We start from the raw sequence: 24948 nt of genomic DNA on the forward strand, positions 1-24948 counted from the left end.
GGTGCCATCCTGTCCTGTCGTCTTCCTGGCGCGACTCATTTTGATCACTTGGTTCAAGTGGTGCCCGCCAGGTGTCCTCACTGTGAAGTCACTGCTCTTCCCTTATATCAACAGAATTCAAATTAGATGTCTTACCATAGTTAGTAGCCAAAATGCAGTTGCCTTCTCATGGAAATCCCACCGACATGGGGTTGTAACTTGTGTGCGACATGAGGAACTCCTCAAGTTATATGATGCTTTTGTTTGTTTTTGTGTTTGTTTGTTTTTTGTTTTGTTCTGTTCTGTTCTGTTTTTGTTTTTGTTCTGTTTTTTTGTTTTTGCAAATGACCTTTTTCCCCCCCCTTTCACGTGTGGCCCTTCTACCACCGGTTTTGGACTTTGAGTTAAAATCTGCAGGAAGATTCTCTTTGCCCGTGTTGACTGAGCCCCGTGCGCTTCATGACCTCACAGGTGTGTCGAGAGTACCAGCGAGGCAATTGCAACAGAGGAGAAAACGATTGTCGGTTTGCTCACCCTGCTGACAGCACAATGATTGACACCAATGACAACACCGTCACCGTGTGTATGGATTACATCAAAGGGAGATGCTCACGGGAAAAGTGCAAATACTTTCATCCTCCCGCACATCTGCAAGCCAAGATCAAGGCTGCCCAATACCAGGTCAACCAGGCTGCGGCAGCCCAGGCTGCAGCCACCGCAGCTGCCATGGTGAGTAGCGGCATCAGGCCTGTCTTTGTTAGCAGTCAGTAAAGCCAAGTGACCCACTCGATCTGACTACAAGCTATTCATTTATTAACCTTTTAAATTTATTTTATTTTTATTTTTTGTTTTTGTTTTTGTTTTTGCTGAAGATATGTTTGTTCAGGTATCCCAGATAATACATCCTGAAGTTACCGTTCACAGATGTGAGGGTAACTCCTCCAGTGGTTCAGATTGCTCCTACCCTTGGCCTAACTCTTAATACTCTGTCTTATTCTGGATGTAGGGTTTCTGAAACTTCTGCTTTGTAAAGAACCACCTGTCTCCTTTTCAACTTAACGATATCGCCATTTCTCGGTCCTCTTATTTTTCTGTGTGCCATCTAATCAGCCATCGTTCCCCTTCGGTGTGTTCTTTTGCACATCAGGGCTCTTCTCTACGTATATCTTGCTCTTAACAGTAACATAACCTGGAACTATTTAGGAGAATTGCTTAAGCAAAATTGTGGTGAGGATCAGCCACCAGATTTTCAACCGTGTGCTCTCTAGACCGTCTTACGTACTATTGTGGCATAAGCATAACTGTCAAACTAGAGAAGCTTGACTATGCCATCAAATAGAAAGGAGAGAGACAGACAGCAGTACCCAAGGAGTTAGACATTGGATCATTCAGAGCAGATACCTATATTCTTAAGGTAAATTTTAATGTGATCTAATAGCTGATTTTAATGAGTCCATTCTTTGTTCTTTGCTTAGCTGTTTTAATGTTGTCCTTTTTTTTTCTACATAAATATATATGACTTAATCATGAAAATACTCATTTTAAAAAAAAGACACTGTGTGGTATTCACAGCACAGCAAAATAATCACGAGAGAGGTCTTTTCTGTGTTTGTTTACGGATACTTGAGCAAAAATACAGAAGGCAGACTCTCTCCTCCTCTCTTCCTCTCACTCTTTTTTTTTTTTCTGTTAGAGTATCTTGTTTGTAATTAACTACAAAGAGGAGTTATCCTCCCAATAACAACTCAGTAGTGCCTTTATTGTGCATGCTTAGTCTTGTTATTCGTTGTATATGGCATTCCGATGATTTGTTTTTTTATTTGTTTTTTCTCACCTACCCAAAAATGCACTGCTGCCCCCATGATGCACCTCTGCTTGCTGTTTATGTTAATGCGCTTGAACCCCACTGGCCCATTGCCATCATGTGCTCGCTGCCTGCTAATTAAGACTCAGTCGGCTGTCAAATCACTGAAGCGACCCCTCGAGGCAACCTTTGACCTGGTACTATGACCTTTCACCTTTTAGCTTGGCATGTAGCTTTATTGTAGATACAAGTTTTTTTTTTTTTAATCAATTTTAAAAAAATATATATATATATATATTCCTTTTTCTGTTGTAAAAATTGTAAAGTACAATGAAAAACTGAGTGTGGTTTCCTGACAAAAATTAGTGGAAAAGACTATACTGTATGTACCTGGACGGATATCATACAATGAAAGATTCCAAAAGCCCAGCAGCCCACATTCAGTTTAACTGCATTGTAGAATGTTCTAGTGAAATACTTTAAGGACATTAAAAAAAAATGTATTTTTTGACTGTATATTTATGTACCTGTTTGGTTAGCATGGCTTTAGTGATAGACTTATTTATTTTTTTAATATTTATAGTTCAGTGTTTAAGAAAAAAAAAAAAACTTGCATGCTCTGGGACATGTGCATGTCTAGGTAGGTCTGGGGGAGGAGCCGAGTGGGATTAGTTTTTATTTTACCTGTTTCGGTCACTCTGTACAATTAACTATTAACATTGCTTATACTCGTCAATCCTCATGGAGCTCGCAGTGCAGCTTTTCTTCTTTCCCCAAATCAGTGGCTTCTCACAGAAAGCCTGAAGCATTATGGGACTTAAAACACTTTAACACATTATAACATGTGCTCTCGTCCTAGTGGGGTTTATTTTTTTGTTTTGTTTTTGTTTTTTGGGTTTTCTTTCCTTTTTTTTTTTTTTTTTTTTTTGAACAAAAATAATGCTTCCTTTAAAAGCTTTGGTCTTGCCTTTTTTTTTTTTTTTTCTTTAAGTTTTGTTGATTGGATTCCCCCCATCCCCACCCCCCCGGGTAGTTCAGTGCTCTGCTGCTTGCTTGCTCATGCTTCCTAACAATTTTAGCCTTCAACTGATTTTTCTTTTTTCTTTTTCTCTTTTTACTGGTATTTGTTTTTTATACTCATTCACTAAACAGGGAATTCCTCAAGCTGTACTTCCCCCATTACCAAAGAGGCCTGCTCTTGAAAAAACCAACGGTGCCACCGCAGTCTTTAACACTGGTATTTTCCAATACCAACAGGCTCTAGCCAACATGCAGTTGCAACAACATACAGCGTTTCTCCCACCAGGTAAGGGGTCTGAGCTTGTTAATGAATGAATCTGATGAGCGGCAGGGAGTTGTGCTGGTTAAGCAGATAAGCCATGCCCCCCAGTTTGCTGTCAGCCATAGATAAGGTGACAGGTAAGGTGGGCAGTGATGGAAACTTACCTCAGGTAGCACAGGCGGTTTTCCCTAAGAACTGAGAATTTTAACTTAATGAGGAGTGGAATGAATATCAGTGTGATGTTTTATATATTTATTTTTGTTTGTGTAATTTGGAACTGAAATATAGTTCTCTCTCTCTTTTTTTTTTCCTCCTTCCTCAACACTGTTATATGTCTGTCAAGCTATTTTATGACACTTTCTTGCTGTAAGACCCCTTTGCCTTCATGATTCCATAGAGTAAATTGGAATTCTATGAAATGACATTTCCAGGTTCGATTTTTATTTTTCAGCCTTTTTGTTTTCAAGGTGGAGAAAAAAAAAAAAAAAACTTGAAAACTTGACTCTGTGTTCCAGAGCTCTTAAAAAGTGCTCTTACTGGTGCCAACCAGCACATTGCTTAAAAATCATGATTTGCTCCTGACCTAATATTCAAATAGTCCTAAAGCCCCAGGGGGTTTTACACCGACCATTGAGTTATACATTTGTGGTTTCAGTTGATTTCAGCTTAGTCACAGAAACATCCTCTAGAGCTATCCACAAGGGTATAAAATTGAGACACATTAGTCACTTAACTACTTGAAAATTTATTATTTTTACTCACTCTTCATACAGAAGAAGAAGCACATATTAAATTTCTGGTAATCTGGAGTTCAACCAACTGCAGACTCTAATCCCATTTTCTTCTTTACCTCTTAACCTTTCTAAAATGATTACCATGGGTCCAGAGATTTATTTAATAAGATGATTTTATCTTACTCATTGAATGAATAAATTAATGAGGAGGTGTGTAGGTCAGAAGGTCCAGCATCATTAGTATATTATCCTATATAGACAGTCCTTAGATGCACTGGGTTCATAATGCTGTGAGGGGATGTGATTATTTATTTTTGAATAATGAACAAAAGAATATATTACATTCACCTTAGCTTTTATTGCTGCTAAGCACACCTTTTTACACTTAGTTTTTTACACTTCTAAAGCACAACCTTTTATATAGCTCACCTCTGAAGTCTGGCCATCCATATGTAGAATGCGGTTCAACATTCAATGAACCAGAGTATCTGGAGTATTCCATGAATTAAAACAGCGTATGCCTTAGGCACTATGGGTAAAATATCTGTACTCATGAAATAGTATCTATCAAGATGCTGTTTGTCCATTTGAGACTACAGATTACATCGTTTTGATCTGTAGGGTATTTATTACATTCAGAGGAGAAAATCCCTCTTATATTTTATATATATTCCTCTTATTATTTTAAAGATTAACACTTTTTTCTCGACATATATAGATTTTTTCGGAGATTTCCACAATTTGATCTTTTTGCGCTTTTTTTTTTCTTTTTTGCTTTTACATAAATTACTGTGCCCCTAGATCTATGCTGTCTTCAATGAAGTAATCAATTTCTCTATAGTCTGATGGCTAAACAAAGTTTAAAGAGATTGTAGGTAGTAGCTCCCGTAATGTCTTTCAAGTAATCAAAGATTATTTTAGCCGGTTTATTCTCATCGAATAAAACATTGCCATTCAAGGTGAATTTCTTTATTTAAAATCTAAACATTAAAAAGATCTAACTTCTTCTATGTGTTTTTAAGGAAATCTAACATTTTTGGCTTATTAAACGGGTTTTACATTAGTTTCTCCAACATTCTAATAACTGAGGACTTTTCTAAATGAACTTAACCATTAATTAGATGTTATTTATGACAGTAGTCTGTTCCCTAGCAAGGCTTTTAGTCTGTGGATAAGACAGAGCAAAAGATGCTACGTAAGGAATCGGGTCAGGGAAAAGCAAACACGTTCATAATTCAAAATCATCCTTATCTCTCTGTTCTAGAAACTAAGCATCATTAATTTAAATAAAACGTGTCACCACATATTGAAATGTCCTGAAACTGTTAAGGTATACCTGCGTTTGTAGATGAATTTTGCATCAGAGTGATAGGAAATTACGGCAACAGTAATATAAAATTACATTTGTTTGTAACCCAGTTTTAAAGGGCTTAACCTTTATTAGTCATGTCATCAGAAGTAGGTAATACCTTCATCATTCTTTTAAAATATTGTCATTTATAGTCATATGTGCTTGTGTACAAAAAAAAAATTGGCTCTGTGACATTAAGAGGTTAAAATGGATGGCCCATCTTTACTTGTGCCAACCCACTTTGTCGGGTAGCCAGAAAGGAAAGAAATATTTGTAATGCAGAGAATGTAAACTAAAAATGCCTTAGAGGTCAGGCAGGAAACATAAACAAATGGAATGAGAAATAAATCAAGCACTGTGGGGTGCGGCGGGAGGCCCTGGGGAGCACAGCCCCAATCTAAAGGGGACGGTGAATGTTTTGACTCAGATTTTAATGGCCTCAGAGGAATATCTGCCTGGCAGGTTGTACCTGTTGTACACTGCACATCCTTTGTGGCTCCATTTACATTATAGGGTAATTGTGTCCCTGCCTCCCGCACTTGGTCATGCAAACCTGTATAGTCGAATGTAGTGGCCCTGATGTTCATCTGGTATTGCCAGATCTTGTCTTTTTTTTTTTTTCAGTTATTTACTTCATTTGGATGTTCATCTGTGAAATTTCTCAATTTTTAAAATGTTTCCAACTAATTCAACCTCTTAAATGCTCTGAGAACAAGAGGACATGCATCCCGCCACAAATTCCTGTAATCTTACATATATCTAGGAGAAGAGGAAGTTTATTTTCCAAAGACTATGTTATTCTGCAGGCATACAGATGAATTACATGATCAGAGCATCCCAGCTGCCCACAATATAATAATTTTTGCAACTTAGAGTTTTAGAGCTCTGTAGTCTCTTACTTTGTTTATAGCTTCAGGGATGTGTAGATATTTTTCATTGAAGTTACAGTGAAGGATAATTGCCTAAACCAATAGAGGAGGTGACTAGGTAGCTGGCAAAAGGTCAGAGTTCAGTGGCAAGCCAGGTAGCCAGGTTAAAAAAAATTACTATGTATCATAACTTTTAATAACAAAATTGAATTTAGGTGGTGTCTACCTATCATCCATCCGTGCATACCCTCCTCCATCCATTTATCCATCTGTCCTTCCAACCATCTATCTCATCTTCCCTCTTATTCTCCTTTCCTCCTCCCTTCTCTCTTATCCTCCTTACCTCCCTTCCTCTTTTTCTTCCTCTATTCTTCCCCATTTTCCATCCATCCGTCTACCCATCCACCCACTCATTGATGCATCCATCCACCTATCCATCCATCCATCAATCCATCCATCCATCGAGTCAACAAACATTGATTGTATGCCACATGGTATGCCAGTACTGACACTAGGGATTACAAACCTATGACCCAGGAGCTAAACCTAGCATCCAAGAATATTTGTCTAAGAACGTTTCAATAAAAGCAAAATGTAAATCCTTTGGAAGGTCTGCATACTCTCCAGTGCCAAGTCACACAACTCCCTACTGCTTCGGCCCGGTTGTTTCACACATTTTGTTCAGAAGAGCTACCTCTGTTGAGTGTTTGCTCTGTGCCCTACTACACTGGATACTCTATATACGTTATCTCCTTTTTTTTCCTCACAACAACCCCAAAAGGTTGACATTATTATTCCCATTTTACCAGTGAGTAATTTGGAGCCTAGAGTGGTCCAGTGATTCACTCCAAGTTGCAAGTTTCGATAGAACTTGAAATCGGGTCAGGTGGGTTTGAGTCAGTGTCTCAATATCTGTGAGCTCTTTACATGAAATCCTAAAACACGATTTGGCCTAACAGAGGAAGTACGCCTTATTGATAACCTGACTCTATGACTGCTGTTTTATACCCTCCATCACATTTAAAAATAAAAAAAATATCAGATGAGGCTCACATTCAAGCTTCTTCTTTTTTTTTTTTCAGTTTTAGGTGTATACTACTTTTTAAAATTCTTCACCCTTTAAGACTAAATTGATTATCCCTACAGATTATGCAAATCTAAGGTCTACTTATGCTGTAGGTAAGAATTGCACCCCCAAAATTAGAGTAGGTAAGAAGTATCACTGTTAGGTAACATCAGTTTATTTTCTTGAATTTAAATCATGTCCACCTCTAAACTCTAAGCTCACTGTGTTGGATAGAAATATCAGACATTACAAGGATTCTGGGACCCTCTCCTCACATCTCTTCCCTCCCATTCCCACCTTCAAAGAGAGGTCTTGTGCAGTCCCAGCAGGGTGGCCAGGCTGTGCATCCTCCACCCATTAGCCAGCACTGGTCCCTGCCTGTGTGATCATTGCCCCTGCTTACAGGGTCTCAGCAGGGCAGGCATTCCAGAGCTCCCGGGGCTGCCTCGGGTATGGGCATGCTTGCCTGAGCTCCGTAGCCCTCTAAGCAGCCCATTTCTTTGACAACCTGGGCCTACAGGCTGGTTGTGGAGGAACAGGCTGTGTGCCCAACTACTCACGGACCCTGCAGACTCCCCGCCTCTGCATCTTGAGGGCTTCCCGCCCCCCCTTTCTCCCTTACTGGTTTTGCTTACTTGCTGTCCTCAGAAGCACACCTCTCTTCTCTCCTCCTAGCATTATTGCCCTCAGTGTGGGCTTAGGATTAAAAAAAAAAAAAATCTAAAAAGTAAGAGTCCCTTATTGAAGCAACTTCAGCTTTGGCTTATGTTGCAACTTACCAGACATGAAGAAACAGAGGGAGGGCCTTAGAAATTTTCTTTGGCGATGATGTGGAGGTGAGCGGGGAAGTGCAGAAGGATGAAAACAGGGGAAAACAGGAACAAAAAAATTCCCAGCTTGTCACTTTTATTATAATCAATGAAATTCATGCAGACGGTTTACTTGAAACTCAGCATAGCAATCATAAATCAGGCTGGGGAGTTTAAATCCAGCTCCCCCACAAGTTACGATCTCTCTATACCTTGATTTTTTTTCCCCACGTATATAAAATGGGGTTCCTAATGGTAATTATTTCATAAGGTTGTGTTTACGTGAGTCTTAAACGTAATTCCATAAAACGGTCTCTTAAAGCACTTTCATAGGCAGGTCTGAGAGTTTAGAATAAAGCCTGGAAGGTAGTAGCACTAGGTTTTATTTGTTGTTCTTTGAATTCAGTAGCGCAGCGTAATAGAATTCAAAACACTGAATAGAAACAGCAAGGAACTGTATGAAGCTCTTGCTGCGTTGTGAACTTTTAGCTCTAAATGACACAAGTTTAGGCCTCAGGGATACACATTTTGGAAGACCTTACATCAGCTTTATACTTCTAATCTTAAATAGGCTTGAATTATCACATCCAAATTCAGACCTCCAACCAAATCTCGGTTAGACTCCCTTTTTCTCTCTTCTACCTCTTTCCCTTCTCCTTGAGGTATTTTTAACTGTGCAGACATCGCGTTTTTTAAATTACCTTCCCACTTGTTCCTCCTGCATCTTCCAACAGTATTGCAGTCCTCAGAAAACACATCAGTCTGCCATGCAAATAACAGGGGAAATTTGAAATTGGCAAATACGTTCACTTAAAATCTGCCTCGTGTTGAAAATTAAGGGAAAAAATTTCAATTGGCTATTCGTGCATCACTATTAGTAAATCAACCCATTTGATGTAAAGATGGATATTATGGTCATTTCAAAGTGATTTTTGGTTTTGGTAAGTGGGTCCTACAGCATTATGTCTTCATTTTTGTGCGTTATTGCACCTGGCTAGTATTTTCATTGCTGCCTTATGTTTATTTGCTGCCAATCCCTCTCAAAACTGTGTGCACTGGTTATAATGGTAACGAGGAAGATAACTCAAACTAAAATTCAAACCATAGCAGCTTCAGACAGAGAGGAGAGTTAACTCACTTTCAGCATGTGCAGGCTACATTATGCATGGGATGAAATATAATAGGCAAATTGCAGCATCATAATAAATAGTAAATTTAAAACATATAACCTGGACAGTATTTAAACTGGCCTTAAATCCTTGAATACCACAGTATTGTTCTTCCTTCATCTTTCCATCCTCTCTCTCCCAGTCCTCTTGCCCCACCTTGAGAGGATAATGATTTCACAGGATCTAGACCCAGGATTAAATTTCGCTTGCTCTACTGTCTCAAATTAACGTCTTTGTTGTTACTGGTCTGTTTCTGTTGTTGTCTTTCACAAGTCTTTGACTCAATAGTAGTAGCAAATGATAGAGATCTTCAAGTGTCTTAAAAAAAAAAAAAAAAAAAGAATGCCTGTCAGGATAATATTACTCCACCTGAGAGGATGCCTCCCTAGCTCCTTCCCCGAGTTTAATCACTGATCATTGTGCCCAGGGTCTAATTGTGATAACAGACTAATTGCAGCTGTTACAGAGATGCCAGTTCAGTAATCCGTGTTTATCAATGGCAGCTTTGTTTTGTAGGGCCATCTCTGACAAGGCTCAATTGGCAGATATTTTTCTAACAAATGTTCATCCCAGATGCTGCTAGTGTTTAAATAGGATGTGCCAAGATCTAGATAGAAATATAAAATCATTTGATATTTTAAAACCTAGAAATCTAAAATAATCTCATAGAAAGAACAGTAGTTCTTTATGTGGGAAGCGCCCTGTACTTGGTAAAAAAAAAAAAAAAATTCTATTTTGCAATGTTTATATGTAAAAGAGAACAGGGACTGTATACATAATATTTTAACATCGTGGTTGGAACAATCGAAACATCACAGTTAACCCCCCGTATGCGATGTATACATCTTCATTATGTCCCATTCAGGGTTTTTAATTGAAGTCCAGTCAATGATTTCTTGCACATGACATTTTCTAGAATATTTGCTATTCCAAGAAGTCCTGAAGGTCTAAACCCGCAGTGAAAAACCAGTCTGTTTCCTCAGATACCTATTAAGCAAACCAACTTGAGACCAATTTGAGAGTATATCCCCTCTAAATGTTCTTCCTGCATTTAAATTCCAAACAAAAGCGATGTAGAAGTTTCACTTTCTCTTTATGCATAATTTATTGTTTGGTATCCCTCCAAATAAAATTCCTGTACGGATGGATGATCACAACCCCTTCCGTGTCTGTGTGGTTGCTGCTACAGTGAACAGGGAGATAAAACCAAGGGAATGACAATGAGTGTTTTGGTTTTATTACATTGTTAAGCCAGTTTTGTGCATTGGATTACCTAGCATTTTAATAATAAATAATTTCTCTGATTATTGAACACGTGCTCAATGTAAAGAAAATGTTCATATAGTCATGTGTTGAAGTCAGAAATAGCAGAGCCGCCAGATGGCTAGGAACCAGATTAAAACAAAACAAATTAACAATATTATTTTTAAAAGAATTAAGCAAACTTTTCCCCAAATACTTTTATTTATAGGCAGCAACTAGGAGAAACAAAGTGTACCAGCACACAGTTAAACTGGCTTTTATTCTTCACTTGAGACTAGTTCTAATTGATCACTGTGCTATTGTATGATTTGATTGTGCTGACAGTTACATGCCACTGTTCCCATAATAACAATTTTTCTTCTTTGTTCAAATGAATTTCCTAATTACACGTGTGATGGGATGTTTTAATTCTTTTCCCTTTTCAAATCCACCTTCCTGTTGCAATGCATGATGGGCAGGCTCAATATTGTGCATGACACCCGCTACAAGTGTTGGTAGGTGCCAGCTTTGTTTCTTGATTATCTTAAACCTATGGTGCACCTCACAGCCCCTCAAAATCCACTGCTAAGTTTAACTTATATCTATTGGGCAAGTCCATTTCCCTTTTACTAACACCTGTCAATTAAATGCCATTTTCTATTTAATTGACATGGACTCACATAAATGTTTTCTTTACACACAAGTTTCCTTTAGTCACCTTTGGTGGATTTTGATTGGACTATGAGTTCTGGTGTGTAAAAAAAGAAAAATCTGTATCATAAAAGTAATGTATTTGTGTATTTTTATAATAATAAATAAGAAAAATACGTTCGAACAGATAACTGTATAAATGAAGTAAATAACCTGTATTTTGACGTAGATTTTGAATGTCTGACTATGAACACTATATGAAATTCTTGTTTTTGACGTAGCAAATTAAGCCTGTTGTGTCAATTTTCTTGATTTGATGGTAACAAGCTTTTTTTCCCCTTTTTTTTCTCTTTCATCCCCTTTCCCCTTCTCTCCTTGGAATGTTGTCCTGCTTTGCGCTGTGATTGCATGTCACTCGCTGGTGATGATGTCCCGTCACATGGCTTATTGCTGTGATAAATACCATGCCCAATTATCTCCTCCATGTTGCCATGGTTTCCATATTGCTACACTCTTCTGTATGTTTGCTTATATGATTTTCCCTCCGAAAGTTCCCATGGTGCACGGTGCTACGCCAGCCACTGTGTCTGCAGCAACAACATCTGCCACAAGTGTTCCCTTCGCTGCAACAGCCACAGCCAACCAGGTTTGCTAATTTACAGCTTTGTTTCTTAAAAACCAACTCTAATAGGGCTCGATCCAACAGCCCTTACGCACGTGGATTTCCCATTGAGGTCAGTGGGAGTCGTGTGTACGTGAGGGCTGTAGTGGGTGCTTTAATAGCATGGGGTTTCAAAGATACCTCTTGTTGGCCTACACATTCTCTCTATGATGAGCAGCAGAATGCTTTTATGCCATTTATAAGTGCTCCAAAGTTGTCGCGGCTCCATTTCTAAAGCTACTAAAATGATATTTACACAAGCAATTCTCATTTGGTCTCAATCGTGCAGGTATTTTGACCAACCAAAAATGCAGGTAATTGTAGGTTTTTATTAGAACCATCTGCTATATACAATTCCTTAGTTCTCGCCTAAATTCTTAACATAAAAAGCAAAATGTTTAAACATGTCATATATGCCACAAATGACCAGTCTTGTAAATAGAGTTCGTTATAAGCTCATTGCAGTTTCATTTGATAAGCAGATTGTATATTCAGAATAAGTTAGGTTGGTGTCCAGGTTTTGATGCTCAGTGCTTTCAACAAAACACATACACATGCAAAACAAAACAAAACAAAACAAAAAACCCTATGCGCTCTTATTGCTATAATTAGCCAGCATAGGTTTTGGAGAGCTATAAAGGAAAAGAGGTAATATGGTAAATTGAGTCATTCGGTGTTCCATACAAGTTCGTAGAGTAACAGCTTCACAGATTACTCATAAGGAAATGGGGCCGGTTTCAGAAATTTGAATTTTATGATGTACGGGAATGACTGCTCAAAAGAAAATTATTATTAAAATATTTAAAAGTTAAAAACCGACATTGATTCAACGCTCTCTGATCCTGTTTTGAGTTGTGCTTTAGAAAATAACAGTTGACTCAAAGTCAAACTTACGTGAAGTCGGCTTGGACTTCAACGTATAGGCACGTTCGTTACGAAAGCAAAGTTCAGTAAGGTTTAGAGCCAAGTCAAATTTCAGATAACCCACAGACTAAGGCTCAATGTAGCCAAATGAGGCCAAAGAACCAGTATCAGATGGGAATCAACACGTGGCCCCTTGGGAAGGGAAGGCCAGTTAAGTGCCATCTGAATCTGTGGTTAACTGCTGCGAGAGGTAGCCACCCTGGTTTCTGCGGTACACCATGTACTGTTGAAGAACTGTAAGCTATTAGTGCAGCCATTAAAAACTTTCAAAAGCAGCATGCCGAAATGGGTGTATTTTAAAGTTTCAGACAAGCTTTAAACATTTCTTGGCAAAGAATCATTAGTTTTTCTGAAGCTTGTCAAAATAGCCCTGGATTTATGCTAACACATCAGACTCATTTACAAGAATACTAGATTGTGCATATGTGGCATGTTAGTAAGTAATCTATGGCAGAAATTTCTTAATGGATTCAATGCAGTCCATTTATGGTGCGAATCAATGATGCTGAGCTCTGTGCGTGTACCATGTATGACTACAGAATTGCTGGTGTAAGCAGAACTATAGCAAAGCAAATTTCAACATGCCCTGGGCCACCTGGGTTGTAGGGGACACTTTACTTTTTGCATTGTGCTGTGACCATTTCATGCATAATCTTGGGTCTTCATACTGTTTTACAACCAAAAGAAAGAAAAGGGAAATGGATATATATATACACACATATATTATATCTACATATACATACATATGTATATGCCTACAGTATATTAGCAATGCTGGAAATAGCTGATGCCACAAAATGCAGCCTGCATGCATGCAGAAGTTTATAGCTGGCCCTTCATCTGCATCGATTGGTGTTGAAGGTCCTTGGTATGTTTCGACAGCCCCATCCTTGATGCTTCTACACTGTTGGGTGCAACATCCTGTCCTGCAGCAGCAGGAAAAATGGTATGAGAAGCTTCATTATGCTTGGAGCACATTTTCGTGCCATTTGCCAATGCTGTAAAACTGTGTAAAGATGTCAGCTGAGAAATGGAAATAAAATAGAGACATATTAATTTACACTCCGACTGCAGAATTGTAATATGTTGGATTAGTCTAGGACATCTAAATTGAAACAACAGCAACAAAATGCCTTCATGTATGTGATTTCCCTCTTCGCCCATCAACCTTGCCGAGATGGGATCAGTGCCATTTTATAGATGAAGAAACTGTTAACCATAGAATAATTAAGTGCTTGGCTCAAAGTAACCCGGCCAAGAAGTGGATCCACTCGTGTTAGAACCCTTTTCACTCCTCTGACGGTCTCACTCTACCGTGCAGCCTTCTCCCAGGTTAGCAGCCATAATTCTGGGTTGGAGGAAAATCTGGCTACAAATTGGAAGTTCATTGCTTTGGGGACCATTGCAATAAGGCACCTCTGTATTGATTTCGTACTATATTTTTTTCCTCAAGTTTTTTTTTTTAAATTCTCTTGCCCATTTATAATATGATAAAATGTGCAATCCAGATTCAGAAATATGTTTTGAAATGAACCTGTGCTCTTATCTGGTTCCTTTGAAATGCTCCTTTAAAATCTTTACCTTGGTATTTTTAATTTGGAAAAAAAGAGAAAAAAGTTAGGGGACCGTAAGTTGAACGAAAATGTTAGAAATTGGTTGCACAAAAATAGGCAAGGCATTTCCTACTTTGATTTCTGGATTACTAAAAAAACCGAAACCACAGGTGTGTGTGTGTGTGTAGGCCAACAAAAAGGGCTTCTTTCAATTACTGCTGTGCATGAAATTTTGGTAGTTTTACTTCTCTTACTTCCTAAAAACTGATAACTTTTATAGAATAGTATTTAACACAAAGGTTTTAAACAATGAGTTGCTACTTGGACATTAAGTTTACATTAACTTATTGTTATGTTGGCCAGATAAGGACTGTCACCTCACAGCTGAATTTCACTTTTCTTAAAAAAAAAAAAAAACTTAGTATTAAAATGTTTTCATCTCTTGGTTGTTGGCTTGCTTGCATGGATCATTCATCAAATAATTTTTTATTTGCTAGATACCCATAATATCTGCCGAACATCTGACTAGCCACAAGTATGTTACCCAGATGTAGAATTTTCATCACTAAACAGTAAGTTCATTATGTCATATATGGTGTGTACTTGTAGTGTTTCTTTTTTAAGATAACATTTGTATGATGCACTTGAGAAAATTTTGCAAAACTTCAGAGAAAATATGTATTTTATTTTATTATTTTTAAAATTCTCTATCATCAAATATTTATTGAACACCTGCCTAGAGACTGGCTCGGTTCTGTAAGTAGAATGTACAAGCGAATTAAACAAAGCTCAGATGAATGAATATGTTTATAACCCAGCATATGTTACAGTACTGAAGGTTCTGAGCGGAATAAGGAAGATCTCCCATTTTTATCTTAAAACGGCTTATAAGGAATTTTATTATACACATTTACAGTAGACATGTTAATATCACTTAAATATACATAATACTTAGGGAAAATAAATGTTGCTTTTAGTTTGTATTAGAAATAAACACAAGTGTGAGAAAAACAAATGTGATTTAAAACTAAATAGGTGGCCTAGATCAGGGGTTGGCAAACTTTTTCTGAAAAGCCCAGATAGTAAATATTTGTGGCTGTGTGGACCATATGGCTTCTGTTTCCACTCTTTCCTGCTGCAGCTCAGCCACTGAGCATGGAGTGGCTGGATGTGGCATATAAATGAAAGGCTGTGGCTGTCACCCAATAAAACTTTATAAAACTAGGCAGCAGGTAGGAGTTTGCTGAGCCCTGGTGTAGGTCATCGTTTCTTTTATTTTTTTAATTTTTTTTTCTAAGTCCTAAATGAGAACATGTACCTGCTTCCCCCACACACAGGGTCATCCACATGTAAAGAGTTGGACTTTAAATAAGTATATACACACACTCACATATGTGCATGCACGTACATCTGTGCATCCAAGTGAGTTTCAGGTACTTCAGGGTAGTCGCCTTAGAGGATTGCACAGTTCTGAAAATGTTGCCATTGCTCAGAGATAATTTGAAAGTCTTATGCTTTTCCTTCAAACACATTGACTTAGGTGGCCATTTTTCATCCTTCCTGAGAGGTGATCTTATATTCAGAATGTGTGTATTCAGGCTATCATATATATATATATATATATATATATATATATATATATATATACACACACACACACTAAGAATATTTCTTATATTTATCTTTTTAAAAGATTTTATTTACTTATTTATGAGAAGACAGAGAGAGATAGAGAAAGAGGCAGAGGGAGAAGCAGGCTCCATGCAGGGAGCCTGATGTGGGACTCGATCCCGGGACCCCAGGACCTTGCCCTGGGCCGAAAGCAGGCACTAAACTGCTGAGCCACCCAGGGATCCCCTATTTCTTATATTTAAAAAGAGCCACCACGTTTAAAAACTGAACCTGGCCATAAGATGGGCGGTCCTTCTTTGTTGCTTCCTTTCATGTATCTGAACACATTTACCAATGACTTTTTTTTTTTTTTTGGTACTGTGTGTTACCATGTGCTCCCATGTCAATGAGATCAAGATGAATAGACAATGAGATAAAAGATGGACATTTTAATTTTAGCACACTTTATTAAAATAAGTTTGAACAAATTTCTCTTGGAGCAAAGATGAAGGAGCAATTTTTTTTTTCCAGCAGAGTCAGAAAATAAGTGAATTGGGAGCAATGATGGTTGCGATAGAGAGAAGGGTGGAGTGAGGGCCTTTGAGAAGAAGGGACGCTGTGCCAAGTGAGGGCATGGTAGCCGAGAACCAGTTTCTGAGACCCTTGTGGATAATAATCCGCAGCAATAACTGTGCAAAGGTTGAGCCCATGCAGGAGAAGAGGATAGACGATATTTGAGAGCCATCCCAGAAGTAGCTACCAAAGACATGCTGTAATCGTGAATTAAATTACTGAAAATGATTTTTGTCTACTTCATAAGCTTTCTCAGTAATCTGATAATCATCCTGAACGAGAGCCACATTTTTTAATAAGCACATTACTTTGTAGTTATGTAGGTTTGGAAGGAAAGTCCTCCTTTTGACAGGTTAAAAAAAAGATCTACTTCAAGCTTTTGTAGTCAATTGGGTACGCTTGGTATGTATACATGTAACTATGTTTATTTCTGAGCAATAATCCAGGTTGAAAAAAAATAATACCAAATGGCCATTAGTTTATCAATTAGCAAGCAAGTGGATGTGTCTGTATTGATTGAAGCTTAGGCTCTTAATGTTCTTAGACTCTTAATGTTTCTTGGCTTTAGGGGGGAAAAAGATCCCAAACAGTTACTTAGAGTATCATTTTTCCCCAAACACACACCACGCTAAGCACCCAAGTATGAGGAGTCCTGTTTACGAGGACTTAAGTTGCATGGATTTTCATTTTGTGGGGCCGAATCATTACTCTTGAAACCTGTTAAACCATAAAAGAGGTGAATTAAAGTGAGCTCAAATTCTGGCCCCCACTGACTCTACCACCACGTTATGCCCCTCGATTTTGCAGATTGTACCTTGAGCTCAGTATGGGGTGACATTTGAGCAGAGCCCTCAGCTTGCTTGCTTGCTTTATTTATTTTATTTTATTTTCTTTTATTTTTTATTTTTTATTTTATTTTATTTTATTTTATTTTGTTTATTTTGTTTTATTTTTTTATTTTTATTTTATTTTATTTTATTTTATTTTTATTTTTTATTTTATTTTATTTTATTTTATTTATTTTATTTTATTTATTTTATTTTGTTTTATTTTATTATTTTATTTTATTTTATTTTATTTTATTTATTTTATTTTATTTTATTTTATTATTTTATTTTATTTTATTTTATTTTATTTTATTTTATTTTATTTTATTTTATTTATTTTTCCCCAGTTTTATTAAGCCGTGCATGTCCTTCTGTTCTCTTAGAGCTGTACATTTAGGTCCACTTGCACTTGTGAAGCCTTTGTTGTTGTTGTTTTTATGGGAAGATACAACGACATAACGTGTACTTTAAATCAAGAAATGCGATTTTCATAGTAAGTATGTCCTGGAAACTGCTTTATTGTCTGTTTTAACAAAGATTATCTCTTTTTTCCCTTGTAGATCATACTAAAGAGGAAAGGACAGTGTGCTTGGTTAGAGTAAAGGACGAGGTCATTAGCCATATTGTATATACCGTCAAGCAACACACACAAAAACCCCTCAGCCACAAGACATCCACATATTGCATGTTACCCAGAAGAAAAGACAACATGGAAATCCACTGCACACTGTTGCCTATACACTTTGTACATTTAATTGATATTTGTGCTGAGGTGATACTCCTGTCTAAAAGAACAACATTGTCTTTCTTTTCTAGCACAGAGTTATGCATTAAAACATGCATACCTAATTCGTTTCCTATCTATTCATGCCATCTGGAAAAGACAGACTATGGTGTAACCATGATTCTATTATGTATTGGTACGTCTGTAGACCAAGATATAATTTTTTAAAAATAAGTTTATTTCTTTCAAGGTTTACAAATAACAAAGGTGCACCTTGTATTTAAAATTGCCATTATAGATGAGAGCGTGCATGCACAGTCATTTTTGTTTAAGAGTAATATTTTTAATGTAATAGATTTTAAGATGTGGTGAGGGAGGGATCTGACAGAGATGAATGTGCCAAGCAAAACCACAACTGTGTATCTTTTAAAGCACATCATGGCTTTAAGTACCATGTTGTTAAGGATTCTCATGAAGTGCCATAGACTGTACATCAAATTAGAGTATTATTTCTTCAGTGTTATTGTTTTCAGAGCCACATTTTGTTGCTTATTTGCTAGTACTAATCAGTCAAAGGGCACCATTCTTTTTTTTTCTTTTTCTTTCTTTCTTTTTCTTTATCATCTTTCTTTCTTTCTTTCTTTTTTTTTTTTTTTTTGAAACCAAAGCTGTCTCAGAAATGGCCAATTTAACTCTACGGTAACAATAGACAGCACAACACAAACTCGATACAGATAAACTCACACATACTGGAGATATATATAATAGATATATATATATAAAATTATTTTAATGCATTGTAGTGTAATATTTATGCATACTATACTGTATAACATGTTATTCAAAAGGGATATGCCATTTCTGAGACACGATAACAAAAGAAAAATGTTTGAGGAAATTATTTTGCTTCTATTTATAGCTCTGTCAAAAGTCAAAAGACTATAAATGCTTTGCAAAAATGGTTTCACATTTGCTTAAATGCTTCATCACAGTCACATTTAAAATAGTGACTCTAAACAAAGAAGAAAGCAGCACTGTCATCAGATGCATGATAAACCAAAATATGAAAATGGGAAATGTTTAATTAACCTAGTAATTGGGTGGGTTAAGTACATGGGTGAATTTTATATGTGATTTGTTTTGTTTTGTTTTGTTCAGATTAACTGCTTATAGCCTTAGAAAGCCTTTTACAAAATTAAAAAAAAATAGATGTGCATTCAGTTTTTAAGAATGGATTCATCCAAAGGAATTCCTTTTTTGTGGTTTGGATGTTGCAGCTAGTAAAGGATATTTTTGCTCTGTTCAGCAGTTCTAAAAATTGCTGAAGTAGGGGCCAGGTCACTGGTAGTTATAGTATGGAATGGGAGAAGCGAAAGTTCAGTTATAGAACTTTCCATACTTCCAAGTTTACTGCAAGTTTTTATGCTTGAGAGAGATGCTTTCTAATATAAGACTGATGTGTTGATTTTACTGATTGTACTGTACATCTATTAAAGCCTTAGATTATTACATTACGGGTTGGAACCCATACCAATGTAATTTCAATCATGTTAAGAGAGTAATGGTGACTTCACATGTTATTGTAGTTAGTTACATTATAGAATATTACTTATTTTTCTTGTTAAAATGTAGTTTTTCATTTCCTACATTTATTAGATTTCATTTTCTATTAACAATTGAATACCATTTCAGTTTATAGACTATTGTTTTATTAGATTTTACCGATGAATTTTTCAAAATACAAAAAAAAAATTAAAGTAGTTTTTCCTTCATAACATACTCAGTTTTAAATTACATGTAGTGTCATACGAATATTCGTATTATTGTTAACTAAATGATTTATATTTTACTGATTTAATATTAAAGTGTAAGAATGTCAGTCATTGTTAGTTCTTGTCTAGTTTTCATTAAAAAGAACAAAGATCTTTTATATGGATATCTTATAAATATATAATCATTGCTAAGTAAGAAGTTAAGTTGTTGCTATCGCAACAATCCTGGCAGACAATTGAGTAATATTTTGATGATTTATTTTGTTTGTAATTAGTTATTATAAGAAGATCTAGATCCTAGATATTAGAATAAAATTTATTTTCTACTGTATCCATTTCAAATGTTAAAGTATTGTTTAATATTTTTGAAATCCCTGAATATCAGGCCTTGTTATAAATAAGCTGCATAATCAATAAATAGAACAAGGGACTTTTTGTTGATAATCCAAATACTCAAAGTTTACGTAATGAGAATTATAGCGCGTGTGCAAACTCTTGAGGGTTGATTATGCTGCAATTTAGCATGTTGGAACGTCTAGAGAGAAGGTTGACTTTTTGCACTTCTGTATATAGTCAAAAGAGAGAAACCTGTATAATAGTAAGATCTTATTTTGAATAAAAACGTCTATAATTACAAGGAGTTTTGTTAAGGCTAATAAAATGACAGACTGAGCAAAATTGCTTGCAAAAGTGGCACAGAGTTAGCACTCCATACCCCTTCAAACATGTTGCTTTGCTTTATTGTGGACAGCTTGTAGTTTGCCAGGATTTTTTCAGCTGGAAAGATATGCCATCCTTCCGAGATCTCATGACTGACAAAAACTCCATTGGGCCAAATCTGCCTGAAGATCATTACCAAAAATAGCAGGTACTTCAACCATTAAGGTGAAATCATGGATCAGATATTCCGTACATTTTTCAAAACTACTGCATGTTTAAAACTTCAACGGAAAAAAAAAAAGCAAGAGAGAAAGAACTATACTAAGGACATATATTATACAAATCAGTTTCTGCCAATTTCAGTGGTTTATTGTTCACAAAAAAAAAATCTTCAAAACAAGTATTGACTTTCACAAAATTTAAACCATAAACAGGCAAACCAAACAGCACACCGTAGCTATAGTTGTTATGTGATTGTTTTTTAATTGCCGTAGGATCCTGTTCTTTCAGCAGGTGAAAAAATAAAACACAGTTCAAATTTCACGGTTTTAATTTTCAACTCGAGCACTCAAAAAAGCAAATGTGATAATGGGCACTCGTTTAATGAATTAGGGTATCCAGCCTTCACTCCAGCTGGTTATCATGTTGCACTTACCCGCAACCCTACAGCCTTCATCTGCTGAAAGGACAGATGTGCTTGGTTTTACTATTATGTAATCACAACTTACTTTCTGCTTGTAGTTGCTTAAAATTATGTATTTTGTCTTGGGCTGCAATTTGTTTTATGCTTATTTTATTATTACTGCGATAGTTGACTTTGCTGTATGGAAAAATAAAGTGAAATTGCCCTAATAAAACTTCTCTTTCTTAAGTATATTTGTGTATCTGAGACTGGAGAGTAAATTATTTTTTTGCGCGTTTCGAGTATCCGTGCCTGCCTGTCTTCCGGACCGTATTGATAGGAAACTTCATTATCTGGTTTTAACTGATTGTGAGGAAGACATTCGCTATTTTTCTCACTAATTCTCCTTTGGTACTAAGAGTGAGAATCTGAATCGTGTGACGTGCTGCCCGGTATTTTCCGAAAAGTCTTGCCCACCCCTTGCCTGATGCTCTTATATGCTCTCCAATATTATTTTGAGTAAAAGGCGGGGGGGGGGGTTCTCTTCTATCAGTTCCAGAGCACTGTCTTTGTGGCAAAGAGCTGTTTTGCGTTGGACTTCCCCAGGAGGCTAACCCTGGAAGCCTGACCATCTAAGGGAACATTTCAGTAATGAAATAATCATTGATTCGGGGGATCAAAGAGGTCACACACATACAGCTGAGCCAGGCCGTGCTGTCACTTGTGTGTATGTGTGTGTGTGTGTGTGTTTGAATTTTTTAAACAATGACTTAAAATTTTGGTTGAAATGAAGGTGTAGGATCCCATATACCTTTGCATTTTGCCATTTCCACTAAGAGCCAGCGAAAGCCAAAGTTCCCATACGAGGAAATTGGCTCATTTGTTCATTCAGGGCCATTTTAGGTGATGGCCAGTTCATATTTGGCCAAAGGCTGCAAATGCTCTTTGTAGATCTTGGGGGGGGAGGGGGTGCAGGTTGTTTTGTTTCTCTAAAACTTACTGCTAATATACTTATGAAAGTAAGTATACTATTCATAATTAATACAATTCTGTTACTATTTGAGTTCTAGAGAACGTTTCTGTTATTCTCAGTGGACCCAACTATTCCAGGGCCACTTAACAAAACACAGAGTAGCTGGCCTGGAGAGAAGTATCTACAGCAGGAGTTTGCAATCTTGGGTGACATCCAACTCTCTCCAATAGTCGTAAGTATTTTGGGTATCTTTGAACTGAAAACGGATTATAGTAAACGACCAGCCATTGTCACATTTTAAATGCTTTAAGCGATCCTGTATTCTATTAATCACAACAGAAAAAGGGTGTTTCCTATATTCCTTTTCCAGACAGCACTTACTGTCCCAGGGGAGCTATTAGTGTGGGGACCACCAGGGGTCCTCAAACCCCATCTGAGGCGTCATTAGTTTCTTATCTGGGGAGCAAAATCATCTGCTAGAGCTGTGCTTTCCTTGCAGGCCCTTGACACTCACAGAGTTCTCACTTGGGAATTCCTCCGGAGGTCAGGGACGTGTGGCCATCTAGGATGTCACTGGGGCACACCCTGAACGGAGCTTCCTTCGCCCAGGAAGTAGTCCAACCTGTGGGACGCTCAGCAGCAGGATTTTGTGACTTTTCTACTCGCTTTCACTCCCTTCTCGAACGAGTCTGGGGCAGCACCCTAATCTCGAGGTGCTCTGTGTTCTGGAGAGTCTAGGGTGCTGTGCTGTTACTCGAGGATTTGGAAACTTTTGAAAGCCTGGAAGGTCTGGGCTTTAAATGTTTAAAGTCTACTGTATTGACATCACCGAGAGGTCCAAAACTGTCAAACAGAGAGATTTAAATGTCAAGCGATTTGTTTTGAGTTCTCTTGATCTGTCAGGACAACACTGGGCCTCCTTGAAATGGCTTTGAGGTGGCACTGGCCCAGCCACCAGCTCGTCATTCTTGCTGTTGGTCCCAACCATCCCCAGAAGGGGCCTTGGCCCCAGCAGCACTTGGGGCGGGTGGTAAATCTGGAAGCTTCCTTAGCCTGCGGCGGCGTGAGGCCACACTGGGCCACAGCTCTCCCTTTCCCAAGTCCCCAGGACTTGAACAGTAGGTCTGGTGTGCTCTGAACCCCAGAAGAATGAAATCCAGATGTGTGCTGAGCCTGACCTGGGCCTGGGGACTTGGGAACTCTCCTTGTCCCCAGCACTACTGCCATGCTCCTCAAAGTCACCGGCACCTGCCCGGGAGGCCTGTCACCCTCAGGTGCTCTGTCTTAACCCCGCCCCCCGTCAAGGGTCCCAGGCAACCAAGGGCAGGTCCTGCCCTGTGTGCCTTCTGAGGAACCTGACCCCCCTCATTTCAATCCTTTTTTCGTTGTAAGGATTTTTTCTTTGTTCATCCAATTTTTTTTTCTTTTGCCAATTAAATGTTGGGAACTAGAACGAAACATAGCCTGCTCTTGAATTTACCATTTTAGAAAAAAAAAAAAATAGCAGCAGGTAAGAACACAGATTAAATCTGCTCCCACTACTGATCTGATAAAGGTCTTTCAGAAGCGATTTCCTGAAGCCAGAGTGAGCAGTCGCTCTCTCCCTAACTGGGTTTCAATAACGACAAAGCATAGACTCTTTTTCGACAGAAAACCAACCAGGAGCTTTATTCACGGTGGTTGGAAGCCCCTGGGTTGTTATGTTAGCTCTAACAGTCCCACTGGCCTCTTGGCGGAGCTGGGGGTGTGGAATCCCTGACCTCGGAGCCTGCGAGAGCTCGGTGGCCGGCTTCGGCTCAGCTTCAGGTGGGCCTGCGTGATTCCACCTGCTGGGCACAGTCTGGCTGGAGGGAGCTTGTAGCCCATGCAAACACTTCCTGGGCCTCGGCCGTGTTAGGTCTCCTTGGACCTTAAAAAGCAGCCATGGAAGGAAACATCTCCATAGGAGGGTCCCGCCCCTGTGTGACTCCTCAGGCCCAAGTTTATTAAATCCGTTTTGGCCCTAGATACACAGTTCTGGGGAGGGAGTTAGGTCCTGAGTCCTGCCCCCCAAATTGCAACTGAAATGCAGTTGCCTGGACAAGGAGAGCTACAACCCAGATTGCCCATGCAGGCAGCATAGGGTCACAGGCCAACATCGAGTTCGTCATAGACTTCGACACCAGCAGCCATGGTGGCTCTGAAGGTCTAGAAATAAGCGAGCATTGGGCAGAAGTACATCCTTGAAATTTGGGGCAATGACGTGCCAGGGAGCCAAAAATTTATAGCCAAGCAGCTCTCCAAAGCCCCTTTCAGGACGAAAGAGGAGCTGGAAGCCTGCGGCAGAGGCTGAGCAAAAGAAGCCACAGTAATTGGCATCTAACAAACTAACAGTCAAAAAATCTGGGCCCTGAATGGGGTCTCAGGAACAGAGAGCACCTTAGTGTATGTTCCCCCGGGCCCCCTTTTTGTTGCAAGGCAACCAGTTCCCGGTTGTGAACTTAGGGGGGCGGCCCTAAAGAGCACTGGAAGTAGTGACATCCGGGGTGGGGGGAGGCTAAGGAACCGGGGCCTTCTACATGGTAAAGACAGGTACCCCCCAGGGAGACCAGTATCACCGATGCCGGTAGGAAACAAACCACGTAGGAAGAGATTAGAACCTCCTATGATGTTTTTTAAGACATGTGTTGAAAATGTCCTTAAATTCACAGAAATCCAAGCTCCGCATTAGAAATGACCGTAAAGCTCCCCGCAGGAGTGTCTGTGGTGGTTGAGATCAAGGGCTCTGGGACCAGACCCCCCGATACATCTCTCAAACCCTTCAACCCTTTGCGGTCCCTTCCTTCTCCGTGACTCAGTTTCCACCCTAGTGAGACGGACACCCTAAAGGGAATACTCACCTCGCGGGGTCAGGGAGTGGTTCCCAGGCCTTGCTGCGGTTGGGAATTATCCGACGGATTTTTTAAAAAGTGCTGATGCTCGGTCCCTACCCCCCGGGACCTTCTGATCCGGTTGCCATGGAGGCAACTCTTGGGTGAATCTGCGCAAGGTGCTTGGAGCAGGGCCTGGCCCGCGGCCCGCACTGGGCACCTGTTACCTGCCACAGCTCTTCT

At 38.5% G+C, this 24948-nt stretch overlaps 1 protein-coding gene across 15 annotated transcripts in view; it reads left to right on the plus strand.

Moving 5' to 3' along the window:
- The window catches only part of MBNL1 (muscleblind like splicing regulator 1), a 180155-nt gene extending 159018 nt beyond the window's left edge, over positions 1-21137 (plus strand). For 8 of the 15 annotated variants that reach the window (XM_055321309.1, XM_055321322.1, XM_055321321.1 and 5 more), the window contains 7 exons: positions 451-708; positions 1927-1980; positions 2936-3089; positions 10785-10820; positions 11508-11602; positions 14592-14666; positions 17666-21137. In XM_055321309.1, the coding sequence (XP_055177284.1) occupies positions 451-708; positions 1927-1980; positions 2936-3089; positions 10785-10820; positions 11508-11602; positions 14592-14648 (654 nt within the window). In that variant the 3' untranslated portion in view covers positions 14649-14666; positions 17666-21137. Of the gene's footprint in view, positions 1-450; positions 709-1926; positions 1981-2935; positions 3090-10784; positions 10821-11507; positions 11603-13423; positions 13488-14591; positions 14667-17665 lie in introns of those variants that run through there. The other 7 variants (XM_055321312.1, XM_055321316.1, XM_055321311.1 and 4 more) reach the window with 7 other exon arrangements.
- Positions 21138-24948: the final 3811 nt, after the last annotated feature.

Source organism: Nyctereutes procyonoides, unplaced genomic scaffold, assembly GCF_905146905.1.
Source record: "Nyctereutes procyonoides isolate TBG_1078 unplaced genomic scaffold, NYPRO_anot_genome, whole genome shotgun sequence".
Lineage (NCBI taxonomy): Eukaryota > Metazoa > Chordata > Mammalia > Carnivora > Canidae > Nyctereutes > Nyctereutes procyonoides.